Consider the following 17,088-nt stretch of genomic DNA (forward strand, 5'->3'; position numbering starts at 1 on the left):
AACTCAGTGAGCACTTGGACATCCCTTCACCCATCAGGGATCAATCACTTTTATTGTGAACCTGCTTGTCCTGCATGAAGACTGATGGAGAGAGTGGAAGGCTGAGTGCCAGGGCTGATGTTACAGATGATTGGCATAAGAGGATGATGAGTGAGATCAGGGAGATAATGAGGAGATGAGCCGTAGGGGAAACAAGGATGTGTGTGGGAAAGTGAGTGGTGATTTCTCATGAGGTGTCAGTGACTGTGTTTTAAGGATGTGTGATGGTTGTGTGAGTGGAGAGTGATGAGAAGAGTGACTTATCTTGGTAGACTGAAGGAGATCATTCATCCTCTCAGACTCGGGATACAAGTTGTCTTTTAGGACTGAGATGAGGAGATATTTCTTCACTCAGAGAGTGGTGAACCTATGGAATTTCCTACCACAGAAGGTTGGAGAGGAGAGAAATGAATATATTTAAGAAGGAAATAGATTTCTGGTCTCTACAGATGTCAGGGGGTATGAGGAGAGGGCTGGAGTATGGCGTTAAGATAGTGAATCAACCATGATTATATTGAATCACAGAACAGGTTTGAAGAACGAAATGGCCGACTCCTACTCCTGTTTTCTATGTTTGCAGCACTGGATGCTTATCCTCCTCTACAGGAAGCTGGTGCTTACCAGCACAGCACTGCCACTGCCACTGCCTCCCATGCTGGGTTGGTGACCTTGAGGGTCGCCCCGCCGTCTGCGAACGTTTCACTGTTGCTTCAAGGCAACCAGAAACCTGGCGAGGGAGCTCTCCAAAAGTTGAGGTGCAGATTTCTTTGCATTCTCTTTGATGGATCTTGAAGAAGTGACTGGGGAACACTAGGGCAGCCTTTAAGTGGAGCTCTCCACTGATTTAAGAGCTCAGCTGATTATGTAGTGTGGTGGCTGTCCACCACATAGGCGGTGTGAATCCTGCAAATTCTTTTCCCAATGTGGCTAAGAATACAGCACAAAAACCCATCACCATCTCTGATGGGCTAATCATTGCTTTTCCCACCCCAAACTACAGTGCCAAAAACTGGCTTCTCCCCCCACAACCAAATTTTCACAGGGGGTAGTGGGAATCACAGCTCCCCCTATAAGATCCAGCCCATAAATATTAATTGTCTTGATTAGTCAACAACTCCATTTTTATTTTTTGAACGCAACTTCCTGGATAGTAGATAGTGAACTACTTGACTCTGGTCTTTCATCATCTGGCAATTTTTATGTCCCTATGAAAATCCATATCACAGCACCATCCCTATAATAATAACAGATACTTATAATGAGTTTTCAATGAATCATGAACGCATACACTACATTTACTATGTAGATTTGATCATTCAGAAAAGCATGAAACACAGAAGAATGAAGAATTATATCACAGATGGTAGAATGCATTTTCCACACACCAGAATACAGGTTGTAAAATGAGAATTTCTGTAAATTTCTCCTGTTGACAAATGACAAAGATCAAATACATAATGAACCAAGTATCAATCTCAAACACAGCTTCCAGATAAAATGATGATCAGATCACCAAAGCAACACAGATTAGGTTGAGAGCCTTGTTTTGAAATGATTTCTGCCTACGATTTATTTCAGTGTGCTGTAATACCATCTGGCTTTCACAACTAACTTGTAATGATGAGCCACACATGAGCTAGCTTTTGTATGCTCAAGAAACTGTTAGAAGGAAAATCTGTCAGTGGTCCCTGAAAGTTTGATTATGTTGTATGAAATAGCCCCAGGTGTTCCATTCAAAAGCACATTGGGATAACACTTGTGCTTAGAGAACACCATCTGTGACAGCAGGTTTGTTGGGAAAAAACAGTATTTAAAGTGTGCAGCTGAAAGTTATTGATGTCAAAGTTGCTGGAATCCAGTATTAAGAGAAAACATGTAAATAATATTGTCCCAAGTCCTCCAGAATGGGAAAAATGTGCCCCTTCTCACAGGTGCTGGTAGTTTGGCTATTGTTTCCAGGAAGTTGTAAACTTGTTAAGTAGTTTTTCATTCGTGAAACATCTAAGCAGTGACAGCAGTGTGTAGAATGACTCCCTATATGTGGAACGGTTCATGTTATTGAGAATGTCAATTTTTATACACCAAGAGTGATACGAGCTTCATAAATACTGTAACCAAACTCCAGAAAAAGTGATTGCATTCTACTCCTGATAATTCACTCATTAACATTCCTCCAAAAAAAATAAACCCAATAATTTGAAGTAGGTAATGTAAGTAACAATACAAAGCAAGAATTTAGTTTAATTTAGTTAAGTAATTTTGAATTAAGATTGGTCAGATTTTCCTTTTCTTCCACAGAGACATAAATAGCTGTCTGGGCGCAGCACCTAAAGGAACATCAGGCTGCATTATATAATCCACAAATGAGCATAACATGGGGAGGTGATGGCCTAGTGGTATTATCACTAGACTATTAATCCAGAAACTCAGTTAATGTTGTGGGTATCTGCCACATCAGATGGTGGAATTTGAATTCAATACAAAATAAATCTGGAGTTAAGAATCTACTGAGACTACCACAAAACCATTGTCAATTGTCGGAAAAACCTACCTGGTTCACTAATGTCCTTTAGGGAAGGAAATCTACCATCCTTATCTGGCCTGGCCTATATGTGACTCCAGGGCCTCAGCAAAGTGGTTGACTCTCAACTACCCTCGGGCAACTAGGGATGGGTAATAAATGCAAACTGGCCAACGAAACCCATGTCCCAAAAATGAATTTTAAAAAAACTAATTTTCCTGTATGCTACAAAAGAATAGGCCTAGGTGCTGGAATAAGGAAATCTTTGCCTATGTACCACACATACCTACATTTCTGTTTAAGGAGGCCATGCCGAGAGTTCTTTCACTATCCCTTTTTTTAGTGGGTTATTGTGGACTTGGGGACAGTTCCCACTTGGATATTAGTAGTAAGAAAAACCTGACCAGCAACTTGTTTTGAACTGTTTATCTGGATTCAGATGAAATTATGATTACATTGAAAGTTTGATTTTCAAATACTGCATTAAATCTGCATATATGCTGAACCAACATAGAGTCATTGAGACATACAGCACGGAAACTGGCCGTTTGGCCCAACTCATCTATGCTGACCAAGTTTCCTAAACTGAACTAGTGCCATTTGCCTGTGTTTGGCCCATATCCCATTAAACCTTTCCCATCCATGTACCTATCTAAATGTCTTTTAATTGTAATTGCATCTGCCTCTACCACCTCCTCTGGCAGCTCAGTAGTTTAGGTTAAAACACAAATTGCTTTCACTGAAGTGTTGCAAACTGTCTTTTTTCTATTGATGCTACCTGATCTACTGAGTATTTCCAATATTTTCTGTTTTATTACAGTATATATTCATGTTTACATGTGCTGGCCATTTTGCAAATATGCAATAGGGTCCTAACTTGCATATTTCCCCTTGTTATTCTTTTTTTCCATTCCAATTTTCTCCTCTTGTTTCCTCTCTTAAAGGTGTTAACTCCATGCTGGGGTTCAATTCAATGGTCAATGGGAACTCCTGGTACATCACTGATTGACTATTATTCATGTGATAGTGAGCATTAGCAGGCATGCGATAGCAGGAGGCATCAGTCAAGTTGACACTGTCTTGGCCCAAAATATGTATGTGTTTTGTATATATAACTTGGGGCTTGCCTCCTGCTCTATCTGCAGTAAAAAGAATCACAGCACTTTGCCGTGGTGATTAATTGCCAAGGACCTGCCTCCGGGCAGAGAACTCGAGAAGAATCTGTCCAATACTTCCTTCTTTAGCTAAGATAACTGAAGCAACTCAATTATTACCCAAGCTGAAATCGCCAACATGGAACAGTCAGGGATTTGATATTCCCTCTGACTCAGTTTCACTGGATAAACCTGCTGCACCATTAGGGCACCAGCATACTCTTTTGAAATATGTTCATCAGGTTTGAACTCAGGAAAACTTGGTCATCCTAACAGAAAGATAAAAGTAACAAGAGGAATGAAGGTGGTGTGGTTGAAATTTTGCACATGGACTTATGAAAGGCATTTGACCATATAATAGACTTGTTAGCAACTTGAAGTCCAAGATATTATAAGAACAGTGGCTATGTGGAAACAAAGTTGGTTAAGGGACAGAAAACAGAGAGTAGTGGTGAACAATATTTTCTCAGATTCGAAGGTTGTGTGGAGTGGTGTTCTCTAGGGGTTGATACAAGAGCTACAGCTTTTTGACAAATAAGTGTTTTGGACATGTGTTTATAGGACACAATTTCAAAGTTTACAGAAAACGCAGAACACAGAAATGTAATAGATAAGAATATTAACAGATCATTTTCACTTCCATTCACAACTCTTCAGACAGCATTTAGGCTTGGGCTAACAAGTGGCAAGTAATGTTTGTGCCAGGCAAGTGGCAGGCAATGATCATCTCCAACAAGAGACTTCCCTTTGACATTCGTTCGCCTTACCTTCACTGAGTTCCCCCATTATCAACATTATAGATTAGAAACTGGACCAGCTACATGATTATGGTGCCTACAGGAACAAAGAACAGTATGGCACAAGAACAGGCCCTTTAGCCCACCAGATCTGTGCCGACACGGATGCCTCCCCAATATTTTCTAGCCTCTATGTGGTCCAAATCCCCCTATTCCCCATCTATTCATGTGTCTATCCAGATGCCTCTTAAACATTGGTATAGAATCTGCTTCCATCACCTCCTCTGGCAGCGCGTTCCAGGCATTCACCACCCTCTGTGTGAAAAACTTGCCCCTTACATCACTTTTAAATTTTCTCCCTCATTTTCAACCTATGCCCCCGACTAATTGACTATCCAAGCCTGTCATAATCTTATACACCTCTATCAGGTCACCTCTCATTCTCCGACACTCAAATGAAAAGAATCCAAGTTTATTCAACCTTTCTTCATAGCCATATCCTTCAAGCAGACAACATCCTGATAAACCTCTTCTGCACCCTTTCCAATGCATCAATATCCTTCCTGTAGAGTGGTGACCAGAATTGTACACAATACTCCAAATGTGGCCTAACCAAAGTCTTATACAACTACAACATGATTTTCCAATTCCTATACTCAAAGCCCTGACCGATGAAGGCCAGCATGCCATACACCTGCCTTCTTGATCACCTTGTCCACCTGAGTTGCCACCTTCAGGGAACTGTGGATCTGCAAACCTAGACCCCTCTGTATGCTAATATTTCTAAAGGCTTTACTATTTACTTTATACCTTGCTTCTGGAGTAGACATTCCAAATCGCATCACCTCACAATTGTCCGGGTTAAATTCTATCTGCCATCTTTCTGCCCAGGTCTCCAGCTGATTTATATCCTCTTGTATCTTCTGAAAATCCTCCTCACTATCCACTGTTCCCCCAGTTTTTGTATCATCTGCAAATTTACTCATCAGATCTCCTACATTTTCCTCCAAATCATTTATATATAACAAATAACAGAGGTCCCAGCACTGATCCTTGTTGGAACACTGCTTGTCACTGACCTCCAGTGAGACAAGTACCCTTCCACTGCTACTGTCTGCTTTCTATGCCCAAGCCAGTTTTGTATTTGTCCTACCAGCTCACCTCATCCCTCGTGACTTCACCTTCGTATCAGTCTGCATGAGGAGCCTTATCGAAGGTTTCTCTGAAGTCCATGCATACAACATCTACTGCCCTGTCCTGGTCAATTTTTCTTGTCACTTCCTCAAAGAACTCTATCAAGCTTGTGTGACACAACCTCCCCTTCACAAAACCATGCTGCCATCTGCCACTTCCAGATGTGAGTACACCCTTTCCCCAAGAATCTTCTCCAAGAATTTTCCCACCACTGATGTGAGGCTCACAGGTCTGTAATTTCCCGGATTGTCTCTCATGGCCTTCTTAAACAGAAGAACACTGTTAGTCTCCAATCTTCTGGTACCGTGCCTGTGGCTAAAGAGGATACAAAGATTTTGGTCAAGATCACAGCAATTTCTTCCCTCACCTCTCTCAGTATTCTGGAATTGATCCTATCTGGCCCTGGGGACTTGTCCACCTTAATGTTTTTCAAAACCTCCAATACCTTCTCCCTTTTTATCTCAACATATCCTAGAATATCAACATTTTCATTGCTACACTCACCATCCACCACATCCTTCTCCCTTGTGAATACTGATGCAAAGTATTCATTAAGGACCTCACCCACTATATCTGGCTCCACACACAAATTCCTTCCACTGAACTTTCCTTAGCTACCTTCTTCCCCCTTACATATGTATATAAAACCTTGGGATTCTCCACAATCCTGCTTGCCAACGACATTTTGTGGCCTCTTTTTGCCCTCCCAAGTCCCTGTTTGAGCTGTTTCCTGCTATCTTTATATTCTTCAAGAGCCTTATCCATTTTCAATTTCCTAAAATTTATATATGCCTTCTGCTTCTTTTTCATGAAGTTCACAATCTGTCTTGTCATCGTGTGTTCCCGAATCTTGCTATCTTTATCGTTCATTTTTACCTGTCCTGAATTGTTAACAACTGACTTTTAAAAGATTTCCACAAATCAGATGTGGATTTACCCTCAAGCAGGTGCCCCCAGCCTACATTCCCTAACTCCTCCCTAATACTGTCATAGTTAGCCATCCCCCAGCTTAGTACATTCACTCTGGAACTACTTCTATCCTTTTCTACAAGTATCTTGAAAATTATAGAATTGTGATCACTGTCCCCAAAATGTTCCCCCACCGAGACATCAATCACCTGTTCAGGCTTGTTTCCCAAACCAGGTCTAAGATAGTCCAACTCGGGAAGGAACTATCTACATATTGCCTCAAGAAGGACTCTTGGACACACTAAACAAATGTTGCCCTGACCAAGCCCCAGGCACTAAAGGAATCCCCGTCTATGTTCGGGAAGTTAAAATCCTGTTGTTTTTACATTGTTCCTTAATCTGCTGCTATTTCAGTTCCTCCACCTGTGCTGGTTGTTGGGAGGTCTGTAGTACATCCCCAACAGTGTGATTGCATTGTTCCTGTTCCTGAGTTCTACCCATATGGGCTCACTGCTTGACCCCACAAAGATGTCTTTCCTCTGTATAGCTGTGACATTCTCCCTGATCAGTAAAACAACACCTCCCCCCCTCCCCCCGAAGCATCGAAGTCCTGGAATGCTAAGCTGCCAGTCCTGCCCTCCTTTTGTCCAAGTTTCCATAATTGCCACAAAATCATGGTCCCATATAGTAATCCAAGCTTTAAATTTATCTGCCTTACCTGGCATATTCTTTTGCGTTAAAGTAAACACACTTCAGACCATCTGCCCTGTCATGTTTTATACACTCTCCCTGTGTTTTATTTCTCTTAACCTTGTGGGACCTATTCACTGTGTGCTCTACAGTCTCTGTACACCGTACTGTTGCTCTTTTTGATTTTTGTCAATCCCCCTCCCCTGCCATGTTAGTTTAAACCTTCTCCAACATCACTAGCAAACACTGCCCCTAAGACATTGGTTCTAGTTCTGTCCAGGTGCCAAATGTCTGATCTATACTGTTCCCACCTTCCCCAGAACCAGTTCCATTTTGCACCATCCCTCAAGTCATATATTCATCTCAGCTTCCTGACATTCTTACTCTGACTAGTACGTGGCACTTTTGAGATCCTACTTTTTAGTTTAACTCCTAATTGCCAAAATTCAGCTTGTAGGACCTCATCACATTTTGTTCCTGTATTGTTGGTGCCTAGGCACCACGACAGCTGGCTGTTCATCCTCCCCCTCCAGAATGTTCTGTAGCGGAGACATGCTTGACCCTTGCACCAGGGAGACAACGTGCCATCCTGGGGTCTCACTTGTGTCTACAGAAATACCTGTCTATTCCCTTTACAATTGAATCCCCTATCACTATAGCTCTGCCGTTCTTTTTTCCTGTGCAGCAGAGCCAGCTACAGTGACGGTAACCTGGCTGCTGCCACCTTCCCCAACCATATCCAAAATGGTATATCTGTTTTGGAGGGAGATGACCTCAGGGGATCTCTGCACTGCCTTCCTATTCTTCCTCTGTCTGGTGGTATATTCCTCAGTAATTTTTATCCGTGGTGTAACCAACTCACTGAATGTGCTATTGTCGACTTCCTCAGCATCATGGCTGCACCAAAGTGAGTCCATCCACAGCTCTGGAGCCGTCAAGCAGTCTAACAGGAGTTGCAGTTTGACACACTTCTTGCACGTGAAGGAGCTAAGGACACTGGAAGGCTCTCTGAATTCCCACATTGCACAAGAGGAGCATGACACGGGTCTGGGATCTCCTGCCATGATTTAACCTTTAAGTTAACTTACAACAACAACTACAATGCCAAGAGGAAAGAAGAAAAATAAGAAAAGAAAAACTACTCACCAGTCACCAGCCAATCACTTACCTGTTGGCTGTGATGTCACGATTCAGTTTCTTTCTACTTCTTACTTGCCCTCAGGTCTCTCTTGCAGGTCCGCCTCTCCAGTCATCCCAAAGATGAACATCTCTTTCCCCTCAGCACTGAATTCCCACTCAGTTCCAAATTTCCGATACCCTCACTCTGTCTGAATCTCTCTCCCACTGGTGTAGCCTCTCTCCCAGTGTGCAGATCAGAACTGGCTATTCTGCAATGAGAGAATCAACTCCTGACCCAAAGTATGTCCACCTTCTACAAGGCACAGGTTAGGAATGTGAGAATGCTCCCCACTTGCCTGGATGAGTGCAGCTCTAAAAGCACTCAAAAAGCTCAACACCATCCAGGGAAAAGCATACCATGTAATTACCACCCCATCTACTGCCTTAAACATTCACTCCTTTCACCACCAGTACACCATAGCTGCAATATGCACCGTCTGCAAAATGCACTGCAATAACTTGCCTAGGCTCCTTCGGCAGCACCTCACAAACCTGCAACCACTAATACCTGGAGGACACCTGGTGGTGAAAGGAGTGATCATTGTCCCTTGATCATTGATACAGTGTGAAAGAGGTTCATTGATTTCATCAGTGCAGGAAAGGCGTCAACCCTTATTCAAAAGCTGAACCCCTCATTCAAGTTATATGAAACATGACTGTATGAGTAAATCCAAGCATGTTTGGCAGCTAATTGAGTGGCTGCAGGTATTCTGGCCACATTAGGTTCATCTTTTTCATCCGACTCTTCATTTGCTCCTCCAAAGACCTCTCATCATCATCATCCTCCTCCTGCAGCTGCAGTCCTTGCTGCAGCTCAATGCTGTGAACAGTACAGCACACTGCTATCATTCCAGACACCCTTTTCCGTGATACTAAAGGGTGTCCTCAGATCTGTGCAAGCACATGAATCGTATCTTCATCACGCCAGTAGATGGTGAGTGACACTCCTTGCACTCAAGGACTTCAGTTGAACCTCACCTGAGTGTCACATACATGACAATCTTTCAATGGTTACAGACTAGCTGAACATTGATGGAGTGTAATCCATTCCGACTGATGAATATTGCTGTTTGATCTCAGGGCACATTGATTGCAATGTGTATGCAATCAATCACTCCCTGGACTTGAAGGAATAGAGCCTTATTGAAGTGATCGGTGCAATCGGCAGCAAGGCAAAATGCCTTTCTTGCAGGTTACAATTGTCCCTGCTTTTACAGTAGATTATCTGTAGAAATTTAGCGTCAGCTCATTGGTCTAGTAGTATGAATCTTGCTTTGGGTGCAGTAATTGTGGAGTTTGCGAGAGATCTCATGATCAAGTACCCAGACAACAACTCCTTTTAAAACATGTGGTAGTGTGTTCAAGTGGTCTAAGGCGCTGTATTTAGGATCCAGTCTCTGGAGGCATGGCTTCAAATCCCACCACTGCCAAAGTTTCATCCAGAGCAGCAAATCCTGGAGCCCTCTCATTCTGACTGCTTAATCAGTAATAATACATTTTGGTAGATTGAACCAGGGCAGGATTTACTCAGTTAATGGTAGGGCGTTGGGGAGAGTTACAAAACCAAGAGATCTTGGGTACGTGTTCATAGCTCTTTGAAAGTGGAGTCTCAGGTGGACAGAGTGGTGAAGGCGGTGTTTGGCATGCTTGGTTTCATTGGCCCACATTGGAATGTCTTGTTGAAGTTGTACAAGACATTGGTACGGCCACATTTGGAATACTGTGTGCAATTCTGGTCACCCTATTATAGAAAGGATATTAATAAACTAGAAAGAATGCAGAAAGGATTTACTAGGGTGCTACTGGACTTGATGGATTGAGTTGTAAGGAGATGCTGGATAGATTGGAACTCTTTTCTCTGCAGTGTAGGAGGCTGAAGGATGACCTTTTAGATGTCTTTAAAATAATGAGGGGCACAGATCAGCTAGATAGTCAATATCTTTTCCCAAAGGTAGGGGAGTCTGAAACTAGAGGGCATAGGTTTAAGGTGAGAGGGGAGAGACACAGAAGTGTCCAGAGGGGCAATTTTTTCACACATGGTGGTGAGTGTCTGGAACAAGCTGCCAGAGGCAGTAGTAGAGGTGGGTACAATTTTGTCTTTTAAAAAGCATTTAGTTACATGGGTATGATGGGTATAGAGGGATATGGACCAAATGCGGGCAATTGAGGTTAGCTTAGGGGTTTTTAAAAAAAAAGTGGCATGGACAAGTTGGGCCGAAACTGTAAACCTCTATGACTCTATAAGTGGACACAAGTGACGGCCCTGGCACGATATAGCATTGATTACCTGGGATTGTGAGATTCTGCAAAATGTAACCAGCAGATCCCTGAAAGGGGCCAGAAACAAAGAAATGTAAGGCTGTGGTGATTTGATTGCCATTGGCAATGCATGCCCACCCGTCCACCTGACACAAAGACTTCTTCAGAAGGCTGCAAACATAAACAGCAACCTGATGTGAAAGTCTGAACCTCCTGAGGCACTGATGCTCAGTCATATCCAGAAGGCTAATCCTCTGCCTGTATACCTTGTGAGGAACGTGGAGTTGAGATCATAACCAGATCTTACTGAATGGTGAAGCAGACCCATAGGGCTGAATGGCCAGCTACTGCCCCCAAGTGGTAATTTCCAATGTTCATATCTCTAGTCTTCCAAATACTCAGTCATGTTAGTCCCCAATATCATAGAACCCATATAGTGCAAATGGAGTCCATTCAGGCCATCGAGCCTGCACCAACATCAATCCCATTCAGTCCGTACCCCATAACCCCTCAAATTTACCCTGCTAATCCCCCGACCCAAAAGGGCAATTTAACATGGCACATCTTTGGACTGTGGGAGCAAACCGGAGCACCCAGAAAGAACACATGCATGCATGGGGAGAACATGCAAGCTCCATACACACTGACCCAAGGCCTGAATTGAACCCAGGCACTTGGTGCTATCAGGCAGCCGTTCTAACCACTGTGTCACTTTGCCGCCATGTTCAATCTGGCAAGTTCCAGGAAGGCTGGCAGACCTGTGCACTTACTGTTAAAGCCAGAATCCAATATTAAAGATCCATTCAATTCGGTTTAGCAAATGTTAATAGTAAAATTGTCCCACTGTGATTTCCTACATGCTAGTGAACATGCTCAGGTTAAATGCAAGAAGTCAGTGGGTTCCTGCCAACTTTCCAAGACCACAGCATATTTTGCTCTTTAACTTCCTGCACATGGCAACATGTTAAACTTGACTCTGCACCCCTCCCCAGTGTCGTTTCACATATTGGGCACCTTATAGAATTAATAAGCAAGTCTTAAAGAAGGAATGTAACTCAATAAGAAATAGGACAAATGCATATATTTTTCCATCAGCTAAAATGACAAATCAGATTTATTTACAACTAAACCAATTTGCCAGTTCTTCACTTTCTTTTTAAGTAGAGTCTTGAGTTGCTTCCTGCTATAACTCCATGTATAATATCAAGCAGTTCCTCAAAGGTCACTTCATCCTGAATAAACTTCAGCAATGTAAGAACAAATTTAAGGACTCAGCAGGTTTCATTTACTTAAGTAGTCCTTTTGAAGTTGCGAGTTGTCAACTTAATAATACTATTTTCACATGAAGCAATACCTGGATTTTCTGTTTTCCTTTGGCACTTACGAAAAAATGCAATTAGCAATTTTTGAATCATGGGCCTAAATTTTACATTTGGGTGCACCCAGAGTCGGTGCAAGCAGGAGTAGATATGAAATCCACTACTGTCCGAAGTAGAGTTAATAATGTGACATTGCGCTGGCTGGCCAATTAACAGCCATCCAGTGTGAAATGCGCTCTGTGAAAGACTGAGCACTGCCGTGGCGGGTGGGCGCACAGAAAAGGGAGCTTCCTCAGGAGGTACAGCCACTATGGAGCTGTCTGAGAGAGTTGCTAACTTTTAAAAAATAAATAATAGTGGGAAAACTATGCCACCAGTGTCTGGGGAGCACAATCATGCACAGACCTCAATTCCCAGACAGGTTTATTATTGTATTTGAGCCCTGACTTTCATCCACCCCGGATCGAGTGTGCAGCTTAAACGTAAAGGCTGCCTGGCCAATCAGCCCACCCGCCAATCATAAAGGCAGACTGGCCATGTAAAATCCCAGTCAGTGAATTGCTGTTTAATTAATTTAAATTGCGTCTTGATTGTTGGTGGGCGCACTTCTGACTCATGCCAGTTGCCTAAAATTTTGCACGAGAGAGCGATAATATCAGGATATGCACCAATATCTTCTCTTGCAATTTTACACGCTTGCAGGTCGGGCACACACCCATCTGAGCAACATTAAATTCAAGCCAAAGACCTGGAAAATCATAAGAAATCCAAATATTTGAAATTAATAGTGATTAGTATCACAAAGCTTGTTCCAGCTTTTTATGAGTAAAATCTAGTCAGTTTTATTACATATATTGACTTTGTGTTGCAGCGTGGTATATTTTATCATAGCCATCAATTCTATGGAAACTTAATGAGTAAGTATGCGTAAGGCTCTGTGCATTTTTATGGGTAATACATTCATCAACATGAGTTAGATTTTTAATGAAAATATGTCACGATCACTCCTAGCAAATTACACTAGACAGATAAATGAATGTTTCACTATATTTCGATAAAACTCTCAACATTAATTTTCACCACACTTGCAAGAAATCACCAAAGAGCCAGATGCTGTCACAACATAACACCATTCCTTCTGTCTACTTGGCTACCTCTAGTTCTGTGTCACTCAGCTACAGTTCATCAGTGTTGGGAAGAGCAAAAATGTATATTTTATGCAGAAGACAATGCCAACCTTAAAGAAAACGATTGTTATTGAACTCTGGGACCATCTGTTAAAAAAGCTGAGATTCTACTTGAAGTATTGGAGTGTTGATAGAAAATAATTGAATTATATTTCTGGCATGCAAACTAATTTTACTTATCAAAAATCATGTAACAAGAATGCCTACTGGCATTAAAAGCTTTTTTTTATGGATGTGCTATTTTTTACAATAAAATACTCCATCCAAGTAACGTATGACTGAGTATCTGTTTTCCTCTAGGAGGAAAAGCAGATGTTAGTAACACCAATATGATTTTTTGAAAAAATGAGCTTTTGGGATCAATACAAAATCAAATCTGAATTATCTTAATGCTTTTTTTTAAGCTTCTCTTTGGAATATATTTTATGGTTTTAGGATTAGCAAGATACTTGTACAAGAAATGAGGAATATTTGGAACTGTTATGCATGAGAAATTCCTGCATTAAATCATTTACAACTTGCAGTGAAGTTTAATATATATTATACAGTTGAAAGACCAAAAGTTAATTTGCATTTGTTGCCAAAGAGAATATTTAGACCAGGATTGTTTCACCCCTTGGTCAAGTATTCGTATCATTTTTTAAAATCTGACCCACGATGAACATTTCAACAGCAGCTTCATACTAAGCACCTAGTGTCTAGGTCCTAGAAAATGCTCCAGCTCATCAGATTTGAGTAACTGTCAAACAAAGCCACCACCTATAGGGCATTGACACTATGGGCCAGTACAGAAATGTATAGTAACACCCCTGTTACCACCTGGAATCCATGCCCAAAGTAATCCACAATCCACACACACACACACACACACAAACAATAAAACCCACTCATTACCACAGTGAACAGCATACACATTATCTATACATTCTAGGCTCTAATTATATATCTTAATTTGTTGTAACCAAAGAAAATAATACTTGAGGTACTAATTATTCAGTTGTCATTGATAAATATGTTTATTTCAGCCCTGTGTACGAACCATTTAGAGGATCCACTTATATTAGCATCTTTAAGGAAGATATTCTGATGATCCAAGAAGGCATTTTTGAGATTGATGTTTCCATTGCTAATTTTTGGAATACATCTAATAAGGCCCGTACCAATCCACTTCTGCTTGTGATGTGTGAAGCAAAAGAACAGCAATAGAATCATAGAGTCCCTATAGTGCAGAACAAGGCCATTCAGACCATCGAGTCTGCACCAACTTTCCAACACAGTACGTTATACCAGGCCCGCCCACTGGCCTATCCCTGTAACCCCAAACATTTATCCCAACAATCCCCCTAAGCTACACATCTTGGGATTGTGGGAGGAAACCCAGGCAGACACAGGGACAACGTGCAAACTCCACACAGTCACCCAATGTGAAATCAACCCCAGGTCCCTGCACTGAGAGGCAAGAGTGCTAACCACGTACAACTGTGTTGCAGTTTTACTCTTTCAAACCGACTGTGTTTCATATCTTTGATACTTAGGTGTGTGATCACTGTCAACAGTGGCAATTGATTATAAAGCTAGTAATTTCATTTTCAGATATTTGATCAGTTTGTTACCAAATGTGCCATTAAAAGGACCAAGAATTCCTTTCCTGAATCATAAAGGGTTACCACTTAAAGTGAATGTTTTCCACGTATCAATAGGTGAAACGATATTCGTGCCACAAGAAAGTCTAATTTGTTTTATTTATGGAAAACCTTCCACTGACCTTAAAGTTACATATATTTTTCAAGATTTTGGAATCTAAGTTCATGGCAATGTACTTTCATTATTCTTAAGGTACCCAGGCTGAAAAGTCTTGTGAACTTCAAGCAACTCCTTTGAAAATGTCTGTAACTCTACCTTCCATGAATGAAGAGAACCAGTCTGACAGTATCAGTACTATAGAAGCTGATGATACCTCTGGTGCTGAGATATTCTAAATCTTCCCATCTGATCCTTATAAAAGAAGCTGAATATGTATTTTTTCTATGGATGTTTGAGAACGTTGTTATTTGAATGTTTTAGTATGAAGTTTTGGTCATTATTTATATTTTCAATAAAAATGGTAACCATAGTTCAAAAGCTTTTTAAAAACATTTTTGATTGCAATATGTTGCAATAAATCTGATCCATTTGATTGTATTTTAGTTGCCAATGAACAATAAATTTAAAGTTTTTTTCTAAGTTTAAAGTTTATTTATTAGTGTCACAAGTAAGTTTACATTAACACTGCAATGAAGTTACTATGAAAATCCCCTAGTTGCCACACTCCAGCTCCTGTTCAGGCACACTGAGGGAGAATTTAGCATGGCCAATGCATCTAACCAGCACGTCTTTCAGATGATGGGAAGAATCCTGACTACCTGGAGGAAACCCACACAGATGTGGGGGGAACGTGCAGACTCCACACAGATTGTGACCCAACCCAGGAATTGAACTCGGGTTCCTGGCACTGAGAGGCAGCAGTGCTAACCACAATGCCGCCCTAGGAAATCAGATAATGATTATCTTGTCTTTTACAGAAAAACATTAAACTCTGATTGATGCACAGTTAGCATCAGTTATTTTAGTTTCTCTCCCATGCCAACATTTCTAGAATAGGATAATACCAATTACCATTAAAGCTGGAGTGATAAACAAAGTGAAATGTCTGGCTGCTGACAGTAATCAAGCTGGCATAGATTTAACAAGAAGATTGGTCCTTATTTCAAATCTTTTCGCACTCATCAATTTCCACTGAATTTTGCAGAGATCATTATTAGGCTCAAAATTCAGAGATCGTTAATTAGCTCTGTTGACATTTTCCAAATACTTGCATGTTTTTCCTCCACTTGCTAATGATGCCCAGTCCATCTCAGATTACCCTGGAAAGACAACATGTCTCAAACATTTGAGCAACAGGTGAAACTAGCTGTTTCACTCTGCTATTGTGTAGTCACACTATGAGCGGTATTCACTACTAACTGGATGCTACAATCAAGTCAAAAAACTGTTCTACCGATTGTACAAATGAGTAATGTGATATATAGAATCTTATAGTGCAGAAGGAGGCCATTCAGCCATTGGATCTGCACCGACCACAATCCCACCCAGTCCCATCCCCATAACCCCATGCATTTACCCTAGCTAGTCCCCCTGATACTAGGGGGCAGTTTAGCATAGCCAATTCAACTAACCTGCACATCTTTGGACTACATGAATTTCAGTGCCAGCATGATGCTATGCTGCACCTTCCAGCGTCTGGCAGATCATATCAAGCAACATGCCCTAGCCACTGTTCACAACAGGCAAGGTACAGACCATACCCAACCTGCTGGCACTTGCAAAACAAAAGTGTCCAACATTAGATGTGATTGTGCAATTTGCTTAATAATCCTCAGTGTGCTAAGATTTTTGTTGATGACCAATTTAAGATAGTCAATTGAGCTCACAGTATGACACATTTGTGTGTACTGGAAGCTAGTAATATGCAAGGACCTATTCTTTGCAGACACAAAGAACATGTACACACATTGCACCCATTTCAGCTAAACAAAATAAGTGACAGCCACTCGCTGATTCATTCCTCAGGCAGTGTCTCGAGTAATCGAGGTCAAGTTTAAAGTTCAGACAATACTTAGCTTGACGGCTCTGGAGCTGTGGATGGATTCACTTTGGAGCATCCAAGATGCTGAGGAAGTCGTGGATAGCACTTTCAATGAGTTGGTTCACACCACAGATAAAAATTACTGAGAGAGAGGGATTGGGTGGCCACCAGAACAGGAAGAGTAGGAAGGCAGTGCAGGGATCATCTCCCTTTAAAACAAATATACTGTTTTGGATATTGTTGAGGGAGATGGCTCACCAAGGGGAAGGTGGCAG

At 41.5% G+C, this 17,088-nt stretch overlaps 1 protein-coding gene across 2 annotated transcripts in view; it reads left to right on the plus strand.

Moving 5' to 3' along the window:
• kiaa0586 (KIAA0586 ortholog) overlaps positions 1–15,369 on the plus strand; it is a 541,997-nt gene extending 526,628 nt beyond the window's left edge. For both annotated transcript variants that reach the window (XM_080202790.1, XM_080202791.1), the window contains exon 32: positions 15,025–15,369. In XM_080202790.1, the coding sequence (XP_080058916.1) occupies positions 15,025–15,167 (143 nt within the window). In that variant the 3' untranslated portion in view covers positions 15,168–15,369. The remainder of the gene's footprint in view (positions 1–15,024) is intronic.
• Positions 15,370–17,088: the final 1,719 nt, after the last annotated feature.

Source organism: Carcharhinus amblyrhynchos, chromosome 14 (genome assembly GCF_965287045.1).
Source record: "Carcharhinus amblyrhynchos chromosome 14, sCarAmb.v2.hapA, whole genome shotgun sequence".
Taxonomy (NCBI): Eukaryota; Metazoa; Chordata; class Chondrichthyes; order Carcharhiniformes; family Carcharhinidae; genus Carcharhinus; species Carcharhinus amblyrhynchos.